This window comes from Cavia porcellus, unplaced genomic scaffold, assembly GCF_034190915.1.
Source record: "Cavia porcellus strain 051 isolate PalLab524CR breed Dunkin Hartley unplaced genomic scaffold, mCavPor4.1 scaffold_18, whole genome shotgun sequence".
Classification (NCBI taxonomy): Eukaryota; Metazoa; Chordata; class Mammalia; order Rodentia; family Caviidae; genus Cavia; species Cavia porcellus.
In genome coordinates this window covers 53,206,883-53,223,565 of record NW_026947501.1, presented here as the reverse complement: position 1 = coordinate 53,223,565, position 16,683 = coordinate 53,206,883, and the positions used below count along the sequence as shown (strand labels likewise).

Below are 16,683 nucleotides of genomic sequence, written 5' to 3'. Positions count from 1 at the left end.
AAGAACTGGAGTCATGGGATGACAGGTCTCCTTCAGGGCTGACTGCGGCTTGACTGGAAGATGTGGTGTGAACGAGAATGTCCACACATTGCCATCTGTGTAACTGCCTACTGAAACTAGTCTAGCTTTACTGTTTTTATGCCCAAATTTAAAGATGTCAGCTTCAGGATGGCAATTTCCCCTCAAGGAGTTCCTCATAAAGAAGTATTTGCAGAGGTGCCCAAAGCTGGCACAGGCAGGCAGTCCCTAGAGGCAATGCACAGGGCTAAGGACTGGTTTCATGCCTGTTATGGAATACTATGCAGCTATGAAAAGAAAGGACCCATTCCAGATGCATAAGATGCAGATTTGAGGAAAACAACCTTAGGTGACACCACAGGGTGGTGGACCACAGGGAGCTGGACCACAGGGGCCTTGGTGACAGCCTCAGGCTGTGGCCCTGGCTAGGCAGGTGGAAGGCAGTGCAGCAAGGCAGAACTGCTATAGGCAGCTAAGTTAGTTAGAAATATTATAGGCAGTCAGACAAAGAGCCAGTGCAGAAGCTCAGATACCTTACAACCATGGGGAAGACAGACACCTCCAATTCAGGCCAGATCTCAAGACAAAAGGCAAAACAAATGCAGCCACACCCTGGGCGTAAACGCAGGGTCTGGTATTCTAAATAGGTAGGACCTTGACAGTCTTATCACCCTGAGGAAGCTCCAGGGAGCCACTAATCCAACCCCTACAGCTAAAGGCCTTGTATTGTATTCAAACCACCCCCTTGCTACGAGACTCACTTCCCTATTGGATCCCAAGCCAATCAATCTCACCTGAGCAATTATACTCATGATCTTATTGGTTGGCTATAGTGCTGCCCCACCTCATGCTCACCTCAGGAATTCCTGTTTGTCCCCACTGTGGACTCACTTGACCTTGTAGTTTTGCTTTATAAAATTCCTGGAAAAGGTAGGGTCTTTGGCAATCCACTCGGGACCCTTTCTGTCTCTCTCAGAGGGAAACTTTCTTTCAATAAGTATATTCTACGCTTATCCTCCATTGTTCTAAAATTCATTCTTCCAGCAATGAAGCCAGCTCGCGCCTATAATCCTAGCACTCAGGAGGCTGAGTCAGGAGGACTGTTGCAAATTCAAGACCTGGGCTACAAAATGAGCTCAAAACCAGCCTGAAGTGCATAGTGAGACCCTGTCTCAAAACAACAACAATAACAAATTCATTCATAGATTTTAGAGAACAAGAACTCATACTGAACAGCCACTAGACTGGGGTTCCTTTCCCCCTATCACAACTGCAGCACCCACAGGCGTCTGCAGAGTGCACAGCCTCTGGGTGGGAGGAGGGCCAGCAGAGGAGAGGAAGAAAGGGCAGCAAAGGGGTGAGGAGGGGGTGGCTGGGGGGTTTTCTTCTTCAGCTCTGGGGATTCAACCCAGGATTTATACACTGAGCTTCATCCTGAGCCCCCTTTTAAATCCTGTTTTGAGACAGGGTCTTGCTAAGTCACTAGCTAGTCCAGACTGCCCGTGACCGTTCAATCCTCCTCCCTCAGCCTCCTGGCGGGCTGGGATTACAGGTATGTGCCTCCAAGTCTGGCTAAGCACAAGATTTAGGGATAAGGAAGGTGATAAGGTGGTGATGGAGTGACCTCTAGGATTGTTTCTGGCCTGGGCAGGGCTAAGCCTCTTCAGATGAGAAGCAGTCTGAGGGTCTGAGCTGGGCGGGTGCCTTGGGCAGGGCTCCCCACAGCCTGCCTCCTGTGCAGTGTGGAAATTCCCTTCAGGACCGTGGAGAGGCCGCTGCCTCCTCCTTTATTTTTTCAGTACTAAGGATTGAAACCAGGTCTTCATACAGCTAGGCAAGCTGTCTCCCGTTCAGCGATACTCTGGGCCTGTTTTAAATTTCTGAGACAAGGGCTAAGCTGCTAGGCTGGCCTCAAACTTGGCACCCTCCTGCCTCAGCCTCCCCAAACAGCTAAGACTACAGAGACCACAGGCGTGCACTGCCACGCCTGATTCGGCCCAGTGATTTATCTCTTTCTGGGATAAACTGTTTGTTTACCTCGTTCATCATCAATCTTTCAAAAAGAATTTCCCAAGCACCCACAGCTGGCTGGGTATCAGCCTGGATGTGGGGGTGACAGGGCAGGGACCTCAAGGAGGCACTTGCTGGTGTGGAGGGACAGCCACAGACAGGGAAGAAACATCGAGGTAATTCTGCAGACAGCTGTGGCGGGGGCGGGGGTGAGGGTGGGGATGGGGAGGCACTGCAGGAAGCTCCTCCAGGCAGCTGCCTGGCTAATGACACCACTTTAGGAGAATTGGGCTTTTCTCGGTCTGTTGGGAAGAAGTCATCTGTGCTTTGTAATTTTGGCTCTGCCTGAGGCAGGGGTGGGAGGCGGGGAGGGGTGGCACCCACCTGCCCCTCGGGGTCACATCCGGGAAGAGTTGCACCACCGCCTGCAGGTTGTGGTGGTGGTCGGACACCCAGCTCAGGGCGCGGCAGAGGCGCGGCAGCTGTGGGCATGGGGACAGTGACCATGGGCTGCCCAAGATCGCCGCCTCCCGACCTGCCACCCAGCCCCCCGGGGGAGGAACAGGGGTGGCACACCTTGCCCGGCCACTCTCGGATGCACTCCAGCAGCTGCAGCAGAAGCTGCTGGAGGTTGGTCTGGGGCAGCAGGCGGAGCCCCGTGTCCAGGCCAGTGCGACACAGGAGTTCCATGAGGCCCAGGAGGCTGGCGTCCGTGTAGACGCCTGGCCGGAGGTAGACACACAGCGTCAGGAACTGTGAGGAAGAGCAACAGGGTAGGGTGGCGGCCGGGGTGGGGGGACAGGGACAGCGAAGAAGACGGGGACCAGGCCGGGCGGGAATGAACAGCAAGCTAGGTCCAACTGGGGACCAGCCGGCATCTGGCTGCGGGTTGCAGCGGCCAGAGGGCAACTCACCTTGTAGATGTTGCTCAGGCTCGAGTCCAAGGCCACCTCCTGGGTCGCTTCCTGCTGCTCCCTACCTTGCCAGTCGGGGGTCCTGCAGTGAGACAGAAACAGCTGGGACACAATGGCAAGGGGTCCCAGGAGCCAGGCCTGAGGGGCACGGGGCAGAGCGGCAGGCAGGACTCCGGACAGCCAGCCTTCCAGGCCGGCCGTTGCTGTGTGTGCCGGTGTGTGTATGTGCACGCACACACATGTGTCAGGTTGCCCCAAATGCCAAGGCATAAAGATGGCATGTATCACCTCCTGCAGGTTCTGGGAGTCTAGAGGTGGCTCAGGGTATGCGGCCAGGTCCAGGTGGAAGTGGCTGGGCGGCTGAAGTCCCCTCTGGCCCACTTGTGGGGTCACCAAGTGGCAGCTGCCAGTTCCTCACCACAGAGGCCCCTGCAGGGTTCCGGGGCAGCTGGCCTTCCCAAAGGCAGTGAGGCAGGGGCAGAGACAGAGATGGAAAACAGGAAGCAGAAAGGAGGGAGGAGGGGGGCCGAGTGCCAAGGTGAGCGTGGGGCCTGGGCCCTGCCTGGGAACCCCAGCTCCCAGCTGCAAGGGCCTCCCGGGCTCCCTCACTGCCTCCTCCTCTGACACCCAGGGCTCCCCATCCCCGGGCCGGGGTGCAGAGAGGGTGAACCCTTCCTGGGGTGCGCTAGGCCTGACAATCTGTGTAGGGATGAGCCTGGTGAGGTCCCGCTGTGGTGTTGGGGGGACACTCCTAGCAAGCAAGTCAGCAGAGCTCCAGGGGTTACATGACACTGACTTTCTGGCACAGGGAGTCAGGTAGGACACGGAGCCATGCAAGCCCTTACTAAATCCTCCTCTGCTGGTCCACTGTGCACAGCTGATTTGAAATAAGTGACTTTGTGACTAGGGTGGGCGCCATTACGGGAGTGAAGAGTCCCACTCTTTTTTGTTTGTTAGATTTTTGTCTTTGTTTCGAGCCATGGTTTTGCTAGGTAGCTCAGGCTGACCTCAATTGGTGGCAATCCTCCTGCCTCAGCCTTGTGAGTGCGGGGACCATAGGCTTGGATCACCACACCCAGCTAAGAGCATCGCTCCACAACTCTGGGGGAAAAGTCTGTGTTCACTGAGTTTGGTGCTGGTGTCACTTCTCAGAGGAGAAGAGGACACATCCATCTCCCAGCTACCTGGAAAGTTGGTGCTGCCAACGAATCAAGGCTGGCGGAGCGAAGGCTGAGGCTGGAGCCCTCTGGGTTTCAGGTTTTAGCATGGGTGGGGCTGGCACTGCCCCAGCACCACAGGTCTGTGCCTCCCTGGGAGGTTCCAGGCCTCCCTAGCCAGCGTTCTCCTCAGTCCCCACCTTGGGGACAGCCACATGCCAGGTGCCCTGTATGTCCTGCTTTCTGAGTCAAGTGCTGCCACCCGTGACCACTATCCCAGAACACCTGTCCCTGGGACTCTGCTAGGGCACCAGTGCAGGGTCATGGAGCATGGCACGTGTGGCCTGGTAGACCCACGCCTCTCCTGCCCAGGGGCTCAGAGCTGCTTAAGGCCCCACAGTCCTATCCCATGGGCAAAGCAGCCTCCGTGTCCGGCATCCCCAGCCCCGGAATCAGGGCTCACAACTTGTGACAACCGGCCTCCAGAAGCTGGATCTGGGTCTCAGCGACACTGCTCGATCCTCGAGAAGTGACAGCTCATCCCAGGAGCTTGTGGCTGGCCTCTCCCTCTGCTTCCACGTGTGGGTTACTAACAGTGACACAGTGTCCATGCAGCACTGTGACATTCACAGGGACACACCTTTGGAGAGCTGTCTGGTGGCAGTCGGGGGCTGTCCCTCTGCCCCCTATGCCAGGGCCACGCTGTAGTGTCGTCCAGAGGAGACCACGCTGAGCTGGTTTACCTTGAGCAGATGACACTGCAGGAAGGCCAGGTGCTATGGCCCCCATGCTGGGGAGTTCGTCCTTCCCATGTGCCAGGGGTCGGTCCCTCAGATCCATTGGGCCTTGCAGAGGGCGCCCTTGCTGAGGCCCAGGTGGTCTAACTGCTGGGCCTGTGCCCGGCTGCTCCGAGCAGGGCCAGGGGCCAGGAAGCAGCCTGGGCACTCCCCCGAGGCAGCCCAGGGGAGATGGCCTGGGAGCAGGTCCCCTCCGGGCACAACCCTTTCTGCTCATGTCCACATGCTGGTCTCTCTTCTTTGACCCTTGATATTCCCTCCCCAACAGGGACACTGTCTCTTCAACAAGGTAGCGTCAGAAGGTCCACACAGTCCAGCTGCAGGGCTGTCTTCAGAGGGAATTCTTTTTCTTTTTTTGAGATAAGGCCTTGCCATGCAGTTCAGGGTGGCACTGAATGCACTAGCCCAGGCCCACCTGCCCCAGCCTCCCCTGGGTGCTGGGGTCACAGGCATGCACCACCAAGCCCAGCTGGAGAGGAAATCTTTTTTTTGGGGTCTTTTTCCTTTTTATCAGTACCGGGGATCGAACTCACAACTGCCTGCTTGCAAGGCAGGCGCTTATGCCACTGAGCTAAATCCCCAGCCCTTGGAGAGGAAATCTTGAAGCCCATTTTAGAGGCGAGAAGGCGATGGGAAACCCGAGACTAGGCACAAAGCATGGAAGGTGCTTTTCTCGCAGTAACCAAGAGGTGAGCAGGGTGTAGAGCTCTGCACAGACCCCGAGCCATGGGCACTGAGAACCTGTGGGTGTCCCTGAGGGACCCACGAGGCACCTGTGCTGCTAGGGGTGTCCTCAACGCCAACAGGTAAGAGAAAGGCCTGATACAGAACTGGCAGCACAGACAGGCTGCTGCGGGGATCGGGGTGAGGGTGCCCAGGGCGGGGGGGGGGGGGTCTCCAGGCAGGAGCCCCTAAGCCCAGGTACCACGACTCCCACTGTCAGTCCTGGGGAGGCTGAGGACTGGGGCCTGGGGAGTGAGGAGTGTGTGACGCAGTGGGGAAGCCACACCTGGGAAGGCGGCCCCATGGACTGGCAGCTCTGAGCCTCCCAGGACCTCCCGGCTCTGCCCTCCTCCCACAGGGGCTTCACTGTGCCCCTGGAGGGGAGTCCATGTGCTGGGCCCCGTGCACCCGAGGACGGGAAACAACGCGTTTCTGGGCCACGGTTCTTTTTGGTTCTTGAGACAGGATCTCACCATGAGTTTAGACTGACCCTGAACTCACTGTGTAGCCCAGGCTAGCCTCAAACTCGAGGAGATCCCCAGCTCAGCCGCTGGGTTCATGGTTCCAACAGCACCTACCTCTACAGCAGGAAGGTCAGGAAGCAGTCAAATCTTGGGGAACCCGGGAAAGAGGAAATGGCTTTGTGCAGAGTGGGGTGCAACCTGGGCCGTGAAGTCCCCATGGCCACTTCCACTTCCAAGGGGACCGAAGTGCCTCCTGGGATCTGCTGTGAGCCTTTCCCTGATGGGAATCGTTGAGTGCCTTGGAGGCTGAGGCAGGGGGACCACTATGAATTCAGAGCCAGTCTAGGCTTCAAAATGAGTTCAAGACCAGCCTTAAGTATATAATGAGAGCCTGTCTCAAAAAAATCAATAATAACCTGGGCTGGAGCCTGCACACAGCTGAAATAGGAGGGAAGGGGGTGCAGGAGGGAAGGGGTGCTGCGAGGAAGGCCTGGTACCCACCTGCTGTATGTGGCGGGGCTCTGGGCTCCCAGGCTGTGCAAGAGCTCTGTCACCTCCTGCGGTGATGGGCACCAGGGCCGAACATCGTCCTCTGCTAGGCTGGCAGGGGACAGCGGGGAGGCAGGCCGCAGGGGCTCAGTGGCGCTGTCCTGGGGTCCGAGACCTTCAATGCTGTGGGTGTCACCTACAGAACGGGAGAAGGGAGGAAGCAGGACTGGCTGGAGCCTCAGGACCCTGGTAATGTGCAGGGGGCCTGGGTTTCCCCTCGAGGAAGGGCTTCGAGCTCACAGCATCTCTGCTCCAGGCTTGGTGAGATTTTCCCAGCCAGGAGTGGAGGGCATTGAAGGCTCGGCTCTGCCCTGCTCTGTCCTCTGCCCTGCGACTCAGCTCCCAGCACTGTGCAGGGCCGGGGCTGGTGGGGCTGGAGTCCCTGTCCCACCCTGACGCCATGTCAATCCGTTCCCCTGCTCTCTGCCTGGATTTTGCTTATGGATTTTTTTTTTTTTTTTTTTTTTTTGAGAGAGGGTCTCATGCTGCAGCCAGGCTGCCTGCTGACGTGGGGCCATCAGGAGCCTGGGTGCGAGGTGACAGGTGAGGGCCAGCTCTGCCACACTTCTCTCTCTGTCAGGGTGCGCATTCTGCCCCTGGATGCTGGCCACCTCCTCTTCCTCGGGAGAGCACTCAGGCAGACCAATAAATGCAAGTGAGAGCCTGCTGCGGTGCAGCATGGCCTGTAATCCCAGCATTCAGGAGGCAGAAGCAGGGAGGTCGCCACAAGTCCCATGCCTGCCTGGGCTACAGAGTGAGAGCCTGTCTCAAAAAACCAGAAAGAAAAAAAAATGCAAGCAAGTGTTCTCAAAAGCCACCAGGTCAGAGGTGCAAAGCCCACACAGAGGAGAGGGGCCAAGGCACCTGTCACAGGCAGTGGCAAGGGATACACCGGACAAACACAGGGTGGCATGGAAGAGCCCAGACCCGGGAGGCAGGGACTCCCCTAAGGCCCCCTGAGAAACAGTTCCCTGGAGTCCCAGGGGGCGGCTGTGGGTGCCTGGCAGCGGTGCCCCTTGGGAAATGTATATGGGCGGGGCTCACCCAACAAGTAATCAGATCCAGGAGGGCAAAACTTTCTCAGTGTTGTCTTTCCTTCTCGGGCAACGGGACGGGGAAGGAGCCATCATGCTGCCCTGCCTGCCTGGCAGACCGGCCAAGAGAACTGGGTCTCCTGGAGAGGGGTGTCTTCTGAGCCTGTGTGTACACACTCCTGTGTGAGTGTCTTTGTGTGTGTGTGTGTGTGTGTGTGCGCACAGGGCAGGCAGTGAGGCCCCCATGGGAGGGAAGAGACAAGGCCTGGAAGACCCACTGGCGACCTGCCACAGTCTCAGGTCCCTCTCGCCCACACAGGTGACGGGCAGCTGTGCCACTGGAGCCTGGCACTGCCCATCACCCCTCCCACCCACGATGCCTCTGACCACAGGTGGAGAGGCAGTAGCGGAGGGTCCAGGGTGTCCCGGGATGCACTGTCCCCAAGCCCAGCCAGTTACAATGACAGGAAAACACCACTCCGAACCCGTAATTAACCCGCCCAAAGTAGGCCATGTGCTCAGCTTTTCCTCGGCCGCGTCTGTCCCAGTTAGGGACAGGGACCGCCGCGGCGCTGACACAGGGGAAAAGCCGCACGCACGCCCAGGCCCTGACTCGGTTTCTCCAGGCACAAGAGGCAGTCATTGTGGATGAAGGGGGGACCAGTGCCGGCAGCCCCGGGCAGAGCTGAGGCGGGGAGGCCCTGGGGTCCCCTGCAGTGGAGCTCAGGTTGGGGGTGGGGAGCAACAGGCCTAACATAAAAGCCACAGAAAGGGGGAACCGTGCAGTCCAGGGCCCGGCCCCACCTGGGCCCTGGACCCCCCACCGCCCTGAGTCTGTCCTGCCTGGCAGGTGTCACCCTGTGCGGGGCAGGGCCTCAGGGTACAGTCGCTGTTCGCTATGTAGCCCAGGCTGGCTTGGCACTCCAGGCAACCCGCTTGCCTCAGCCTCAGCTTCCGGTACCCCTCCCTCATCCTGGCCACACGTGCCACCTGCCCGGCTCCTGTCTTTCCGCCAGCAGTGCAGACCCCACGGCGCTCTGGGAGGAGGGAAGCCCCGGGAGTCCTTATGAAGGCCTGGAGCCTCATGGTTCCCGTTCAGTGCCAGTGACCTCAGCTCCCTCAGCCTGGCATCAGCTCAAGGAAAATAGTTTCCACAGCTTTAGTCACATAAAACGTTTATTCACTCAGCAAACATGAACTGAGCAAGGCTCTGGAGAGCTGGCATTGAGCACAAGGGACAGAGCTGGTGAGAGCAGTTGGGTGGGGCCGGGGAGTGTCTGCCATCACCGAGGGACCCAGTGGGCCCTGCAGTGAGTCCATACTTTGGTTTCTTTCTTGGGGGTTGAACCCATGGCTTTGCATATGCTCTGCATGGTGCTCTCATCTGTGTTCTGCTTGTTTTTTTTTTGTCTTTTTGAGTCAAGGCCTTGCTATGCAGCTCAGGCTGGCCTTCAGCTCACTCCGTAGCCCAGGCTGGCCTCGAACTCACAGCCATTTTCTGCCTCAGCCTCCCCTCCTGAGTGCTGGACTCCAGGCATGCTCCATTGCGCTGGGGCCTTGTTTCCCTTCCCTCCCCCACGGCACCCCCTGCAGGGCCCTCCCGACTCCTGTTTACTTGCAGGACCATGCTCACTCCGGGTAGATGATGCTGTGTTGTCCCCAGGCCACCTCTCCTTTCTCCACCTTCTGTAACTCACACCCTGTCCTGAGTCACCTAACACCACCAAGCTCTGGGGCCCCAGCACTGCACGCAGGACAGAGTTCACTGTGCCGGCCGCAGAGCCTCGCGGAGGGTTGGGTTTGACTGCAAACAACAGCAGAGAAACAAAACAGAAGGTAGAATTTCATGTCTCTGATGAAACAGAAGCCTGGCGTGTGGCCCGGACGCAGCTGGCGCAGAGACCCTGCACTCCCGGATCCTGGCACCCATCTTTTTGCTCTGTTGTTTACAGTCTCTGCCTCCTGTGTCCAAGGTTGCCTCATGGCCCGAGATGGCTGCTAGAGGCCCAGCTATCACATCTCAACTCTAGACAATCACTGTCTCACTTCGCCACCTCAAGGATGCATCACCGGGCTGTTTTTAAGGATGCAGGGTTCCCCTTAAGGTGACCAGGAATTAGTGTCAAATCATGTTTAAAAAATAAGAATCTGAAGCCAAGCATGGTGGTGCACACCTGTAATCAAGCACTCTGGGAGGCAGGAGGATTACAGCAAGTTCAAAGCCAGACTGGGCTACATATGGTAGCCAGACCCTGTGTCACACACGTGTGTATAGAGGGTGACAGCGCTTACAAGGGACAGTGTTGTGGTGCTCTCCGGATGAGGGACCCAGCTCAGAACCTCTGTGGCGCCTTGCGTAATCAGCCTGGGTGTGGCTCAGGGGTCTCCGCCCACACTTGCTCAGAGCCCCTGGGAAGTTCTGTGCCCTGCTGGGGCCGTGCACCCAGGATCCAGGGTACTCAGGAGGCTGAGGCAGGAGGACTGCAAGTTGGCGGCCAGTCTGGGTGACTCGGTAAGGCCCTGTCTCAGGGTGAGGAAAGGACTGGGGTATGGCCGGGTGGCCAAGCGCCTGCCTGCCTCGTGTGAGGCACGGGTCCTCAGAGCGCACCTCAGGTGACTTCCAGCTGGCATGCAAGCCTTGGACCTCGGGCACCTGCCGGGCACCTGCCCTCCCACTGCGCTGCCACTGGGCCCTCTTATTCTTTGTTTTTCATGGAACGGCACTGACTCCAGGACCACAGCACTGCACGACATCCCTCGGCACTGTGCCTGACCTAGGACTTTTTAAAGCTCAGCCACAGCTGAAAACTGCCATGGCTGGAGGCTGAGCGCTCAGGGAGCCAGCAGTGCTCTCCCGATCCAGGTCTAAAAGTCACACGTTAAGAAGTGCTCGCATACAGAGAAAATAAGATTGTCTCAGTCTCTCTGCCTCTGTCTGTCTGTCTGCCTGTCTCTCTGATTTTGTTTTGTTGAGACAGGGTCTCATTCTGTGGTTCAGGCTGGTCTTGAACTCACTATGTAGCTCAGGCTGACCTTGAGCTCAGAGTGACCCTCCTGCCTCAGCCTCTTGCACATCAGCTGCCCACTTGGGGAGGAGTTGTGGGAGGTGTCACAGACTGTCTGGGCTCCACGTGTCCTCAGCAAACCCCTAACCCTAACTCCCAACCAGGGCAGCCACATGCTGGCTAAGCAAAGACTGGAACTAAAACCAAAGCACACAGAGTCCCTGCGTTCCAAAGCCCCCAGCCGATATTAAAGTATCCACACATCTTGGGTGTGACCCAAGATCCTGGGACTAGAAGACAGGGCTGGGAGTGGAGAGCAGGGGTCAGGATGTGGGTCAGGGCAGGGCTCCCCAAGGAGGTACAGCCAGCACCACTGTGAGGCCTGGGGAGAAATGGAGGGGAGGGGGAAGCCAGGCTGGTGCTTCAGGGAGAGAAGAAGGGACGATCCCTGAGCACATGGCACATGCAAAGGCCCTGGGGTGGTGCGGGGAAAGTGAGCAAGGCTGGCTCACAGAGCGAAAGAGGAAAGTGATCTGGTGACCTGGAGAGCATCACACACACAGGCAGGGTAAAGCCTGATCATCTGGAAAATGGGTCAAGAACAGAACTCACTTGTTGGGTTGTTATGGCAACTGAGAGCAGACCAAGCCTTGGGTTTGATTCATGGTGCAAATGAGTAGCCTTGAGATGTCAGCTTTCATTTTCTATTAAATTACTTTTACTGTCTCCAGCCGTTGCACCCTGAACGCGCCTGCTGTCATCTGAATTACTTTTATCATCATCACTGGCAATCACATGTTTTAAAAACAATGGTCAGGTCTGGGGACCTTGCTCAGTGGCACGGCACCTCCCTGGCAGGCACCAGGCTGTGAGTTCCATCACGGTACCAAAAAAACAAAAAACCAAGGATCAACTGTGAAGGTGAAATGGTGTTATCACAGAACTGTGGTGTGTGTGTGTGTGTGTGTGTGTGTGTGTGTGTGTGTGTGTTCTGAAACAGGGTCTCCCTACATAGCCCAGGCTGCTCTGGAATTCTCGGCAATCCTCCTGCCTCGGTCTCCCGAGTGCTGGGCCACCACATTCAGCTCTGTCACGGAATTCTCCCTGGAGACTTCCGTGGGGCCACGCTGAGCAAATCCTGCTTCCCGGATCTGCGCGGTGTTCTCACCGGCCCAGGGCAGGGCTAAGCGCAGCGCTGGGGCTGGGCACGGTGCTGACACCTGTCATGCCAGCACTCTTGGAGGCTGAGACAGGAACATCACAAGGTCAAGCTCAGCCTGGGCAACTTAGGAAGACTCGATTTCAAAATAAAACAGTAAGAAAGGCCCCATCGTAGAGCAACCCTGAGCTCTATCCCCAGCACCACAAAAGACAACAACGCAAAGCAAATCACACACACGCAGGGAGGAGACGCAAGCTAGGCATCTGAGCGCGGCCAGGAGGCCAGCCAGCGAGAAGGGGTGCAGATGGCGCTCGGCGGTTGGTGCCAAGCCCGCCTTTGTTGCTCTCAAGGTTTCCCACTCACGGAGCCGCGATTTCTGTTGTGATAACAGCTGTGGCCTCTGCCCCCACGTGGCTGTGGTCACACACCCTCCCGCCCCGCTGCCTGGCTCTGCTCAGGACCTCACGCCCACCCTTTGCCCACTGAGATAACAGCAGTCGCTTAAGGAAAATAACAGCCAATGTTACAGGCTGCTAAACGAATTTTAAAGCGAATTTTTGGGGGGCTGCTCAAGATTGAAGCCTGGGCCTCACACATCGTCAGGCGAGTGCTTCGCTGCTGAGTTACCCCCCAGCTCCCTCAGCGTCCTGACAGGGCAGATCCTTCTTTTAAAAATGTTACTCTGGGTGTGGCAGAGACAGGAGGATCGCACGAGTCCCAGGTCAGCCTGGGCCACATAATGAGTTCAAGACCAGCCTGGACTGCATAGTGAGACCCTGTCTCAAAAAAAAAAAAAAAAAAAAAAAATTAACTGATAATGTCAGCAAAGGTACATCTGTAAACCTCACCAAAGGCACTGATAGCCCAATGTGCTGCAGGTATAATATATAACTTACATTTACAGAGAGCTGGAAAACAGCGATGAACCACTTACCATCTAAATTTTCATTTTAAGGAATGAGCAGGACTTGATGGTGGAGGGGATAGTTTGGTAAATTGAATACAAAGCAAGCAGAGGTAAAGGGAAGATACAAGAACAGGAATCATAAGGTCTAAAACAGTAGGACGAATGAATGGGACCGACAGCTGGTCCCCAGAGGAGATCAATAATGTTGGTAAACTTTTCATCTGCCTGCTCAGAAAGAAGCACAAATTACCAAGACCAGAACAAGAAAAAGGGGTCACTGCTGCTTACCCCACAGATGTTAGAAAGATAATAAGGGGCCATGACAGGAAATCTAAGCCCATGCATTGGACAACCCTGGGGAAATGGACACGAAGCCCACTGCATCAGCCAGCGCTCCATGGCTGTAACAAAACAGCTGAGATAATGAAGTTAACGAGAAGAAAGGTTTATCCTGGCTCAAGGCTTCAGTCTGTGGCTCATGGTGAGGCCGCACTGCTGGTGGGGGAGTGTGGGGTGAATCAAAGCTGTTCTTATTATGGCCGAGCTAAAAAGGGATAGGAAAACAGACTGGGCTTCCAAAATCAGGCCCGTTCCTCCTGCGCTTTCTCTCTCTTTCCTAGTGTGAGGGACAGAGCCCAGGGCCTCCCACGAGCCAGGCAGCTGCTGGTCCACTGAGCCACCCCAGCCCTCCCACAATCCCCTGCGAGGGCAGGGCTTCAGATGTCCCACAATGCCTCACTCCTTGCAGGGACCCCCATTTTCTGAGGTGACGAAACCTGCGACCCTCGGGCCTTTGGGAATATTCCGGATTGAAAGCAGAGCAGCCACCCAAGAAGAAAGGAAGGTGCAGACACAGCCTTGCATCTCCTACCACGAACAGAGTTACAATGTGAACATTTCCTACAAAGGAAACTCCAATTCCAGATGGCTTCACTGACTAATTTTACCAACAGTTCGGGGAAGAAGCAATACCGTTCTCCAGAGACCAACAGAAATCCAAGAGGAAAAAAGACCACCTCTCAACAGGTCTGCGAAGCTGCATTTCCCTAACACCAAACCAGGAGGAGGAAAGTAGAGTCGGACCCTTCTCAAACAGCTGGGCGAGGTGAAGCCTGCCTCTGATCCTAGTGTTGGGAGGCTGAGGCAGGAGGATCGCCCTAAGGTGGAGGCCAGCCTGGGCTATGCAGGATCAGAAAGCAAAGTGACCGGCCTAACAGAGGTCCGGCCAAGGGAGCTCAGGGCCCTGGTGACCACCACACTGGGAAAAGCGTGGTGCCTGGGGGAGGAAGCCCTGGCTCAGGATAATGAAGCAGAATTGTTCTTAAGAAGTTCCATTTCTTGCGTCCTTTCAAAGCATCTGAAGAATGTACTGGTCTGGCCGTTCTGCTTTGTGACCTGCCCCCTCCTCCTCCACAGCTGAGGGGGGGACATACAGAATGGTGGGGTACACACGAGCAGCTCTGTCCGGCGCTGGCAGCAGAGACCTCTGCGTGCCTGGCAACGCCTCTCTCCCACTCCCTGGCCGTGCCTACCCTGGCCACTCTGTCCTGTTTTTGTTCATTTGTTTGTTCCTTGGAGACAGGGTCTCGCTATGTAGTTCAGCCTGACCTTGAACTCACTGTGTAGGCCAGGCTGACCTGGAACTCACAGTGATCCTCCTGCCTCGGCTTCTCAAGTGCAGGGATCGGGGGGGGGGGGGTGTCACAGTCGGCTATGATGAACGGTTTTACGAGCTGGGATTGGGCAACGGTGTTTTTAAGTCTGACATCAAAAGCACAGGCTACAAAAGGAAGAAAACCACCCCCAGAAGCTCTGGCCTGCATCAGAAGCCTCTGTGCATCAAAGGGTATTCTCAGGAGTCCAGAGAACACAGTGCTCAGGGAGGGTATCTGTGAATCACCCCTGTGGGAAGGCGAGGGTCTGGGACACACAGGGAATGGAATGAGAGCAAAAACAACCCAGCTACTGGGGAGACTGGTAAAGCAGCTGGAGAGATGTTCCCGGACAAGATAAGCACACGGCCCGCAAACACGCCTGAAATGGCTCCGCCTGCCCCGCTGCAGGGAGACCCTGCCTCACTCCCCTCCATACAGCTGCGACCCAAAACTGGACATGAATAAGTGACAATGTGGACGGAGAAGAATCTGAAGTTTCCTAAAACTCATATGTGACCCAGCCAGACAGCACATAAATGCTCGCAATTTGGTTCAAAATAGACAAGCGACAGAAGCAACCCAACTGTCCCTCAGCTGATGTACCATGAGATTTACAATGTGGTATGTCCAACTGATGAGATAGTATGCAGCTCTAAAGAACGAACCAGTGAGAGCTCAAGCCGCTACCACCACGCGTGCAAATCTGGGCTTATGATTCGAAGCAAGGAGCCTGGGGGACCCTGTGTCCTGATCCACCCCAAACTGGCCGGCCTGGATTGATGAGATGCCCAAGGCTGCCGTGACATCTACAGCCAGCAGACACCAAGTCTTTTGTTTTCAGGGTCCCTGGGACAGGATTTCTGGGTCCTCTGAGGAGTCAGAGGGAAGTGTGACATGTCTAACCTGAAGAAGGTGAGGGCTGTGGATGGAGACCAAGGATGACCCCACTATTTCGACCCCACTATCCCGGCCCCCAAAGAGAGGGCTCAGAAGAGCCAGAGCCTGCGCCTGAAGCCAGAGGGTGACGAAGAGGGGAGTGAGAGGGGTGTCTGGGGAGGGGAGCGGGGGACCCACTGGGGAACACCCCAGACGCATCCCAAGGCTGGAGACCCTCGGAAGGCAGCAGGAGAACACAGAGGCCAGGGGTGTAGGCGCCAGCAGAGCCTGTGCTGTCCGGAAGCCACTGGCCTACACATTGGGGACCCCTTCCTCCTCCACTCGCATCCCCACTGCAGGCCTGGCCCTCACCTCCAGGACCCCACACAGTGACCCGGGTCAGGCATGAGGTAGTTGTGTCGTGAGCTGCTTCCCAGGGCTTCAGTGGCCCTTGCCCTGGGTGGCTTTAGGGTACAGCATGAACAGGGTGGGCTCCAGGCTGGGGGGCATGGGGAGGAAGGCAGCGTCCTGAGGGCCTGTGCCCTACCCCACCCTCCTCCCGACACCTGGATTGGGGGACAGTGACAGCCCATGGGGGAGGAGCTCTGAAGCCCTGAGGACTGACAGCCTGTTCTTTTGCTGACCATCCGGGCATTCTGCGAGTTGTAGTTTATCATCAAAAATTTGGAACCCTCCAAGCTGTTTGGGCCAAGGGTGCTGAGATGGGATGGTCAGCTTTACCCATGCATGCAGGAGTGCTGAGCTCCCTTTAGATCTCTGGGGCCAGAGGCAGGGTGCCCCAAGGAGACCCCCTGGCTACCCTGTCCCTTTCTGTGTACCAAAAGCCAGCTGACTTAACACACGACACCCAGACATAAAGCAAAAGACAGTTTTTTAGGAAATGTTTGTTTTGTTTTGTTTTTGACCTTTTCTTTTTTCTGTCTTTTTGAGACAGGGTCTCTCTATGCAGTTCAGGCTGGCCTTGAGCTCACTTTGTAACCCAGACTGGTCTCGAACTCACAATGATCCTCCTGCCTCAGCCTCCAGAGTGCTGGGATCACAAGTGTGCAGGACATGTTTTTAATAAAAGATAGTCACAGAGAAATTTTTAAAGCCCCACCCCTGGTGAGCTCCCTGAGGTGCTTTCCCCACCCCCCCAATCCCCATCTCTAGGGAGTCCTGGGGAATCCCAGGAGGTTCCCGCTCTGTGCAGGGTACACTGATTCCTTGTGGCTAGGACATGGCGTTTCTTCTGGTGTCCTGTCCTGGCAGCATCCCCCGACCCCTTGGGCTGCTCATGGACACAGTCTGTGACTCAGAGAGGACAGGAAGTGTGTGGCCCCTTCTGGCCTCTTCCCGCAGCTCCTCGAGTGTCACCTCTGTCTCTGACCCCTGCCCCTCCCCCTGGGCAC

General features: G+C 56.5%; 1 protein-coding gene across 7 annotated transcripts in view; it reads right to left on the bottom strand.

Annotated features, from left to right (window-relative positions):
• Fam178b (family with sequence similarity 178 member B) overlaps positions 1-16,683 on the bottom strand; it is a 72,466-nt gene that overhangs the window by 28,941 nt on the left and 26,842 nt on the right. For all 7 annotated transcript variants that reach the window (XR_010040789.1, XM_063229917.1, XM_063229915.1 and 4 more), the window contains 4 exons: positions 6,585-6,768; positions 2,943-3,024; positions 2,605-2,781; positions 2,413-2,510 (listed from right to left, as the gene is read on the bottom strand). Coding sequence is in view for 6 of the 7 variants with exons in the window: in XM_063229917.1 (XP_063085987.1) it covers positions 2,413-2,510; positions 2,605-2,781; positions 2,943-3,024; positions 6,585-6,768 (541 nt within the window). In the remaining variant the exon portion in view is untranslated. The remainder of the gene's footprint in view (positions 1-2,412; positions 2,511-2,604; positions 2,782-2,942; positions 3,025-6,584; positions 6,769-16,683) is intronic.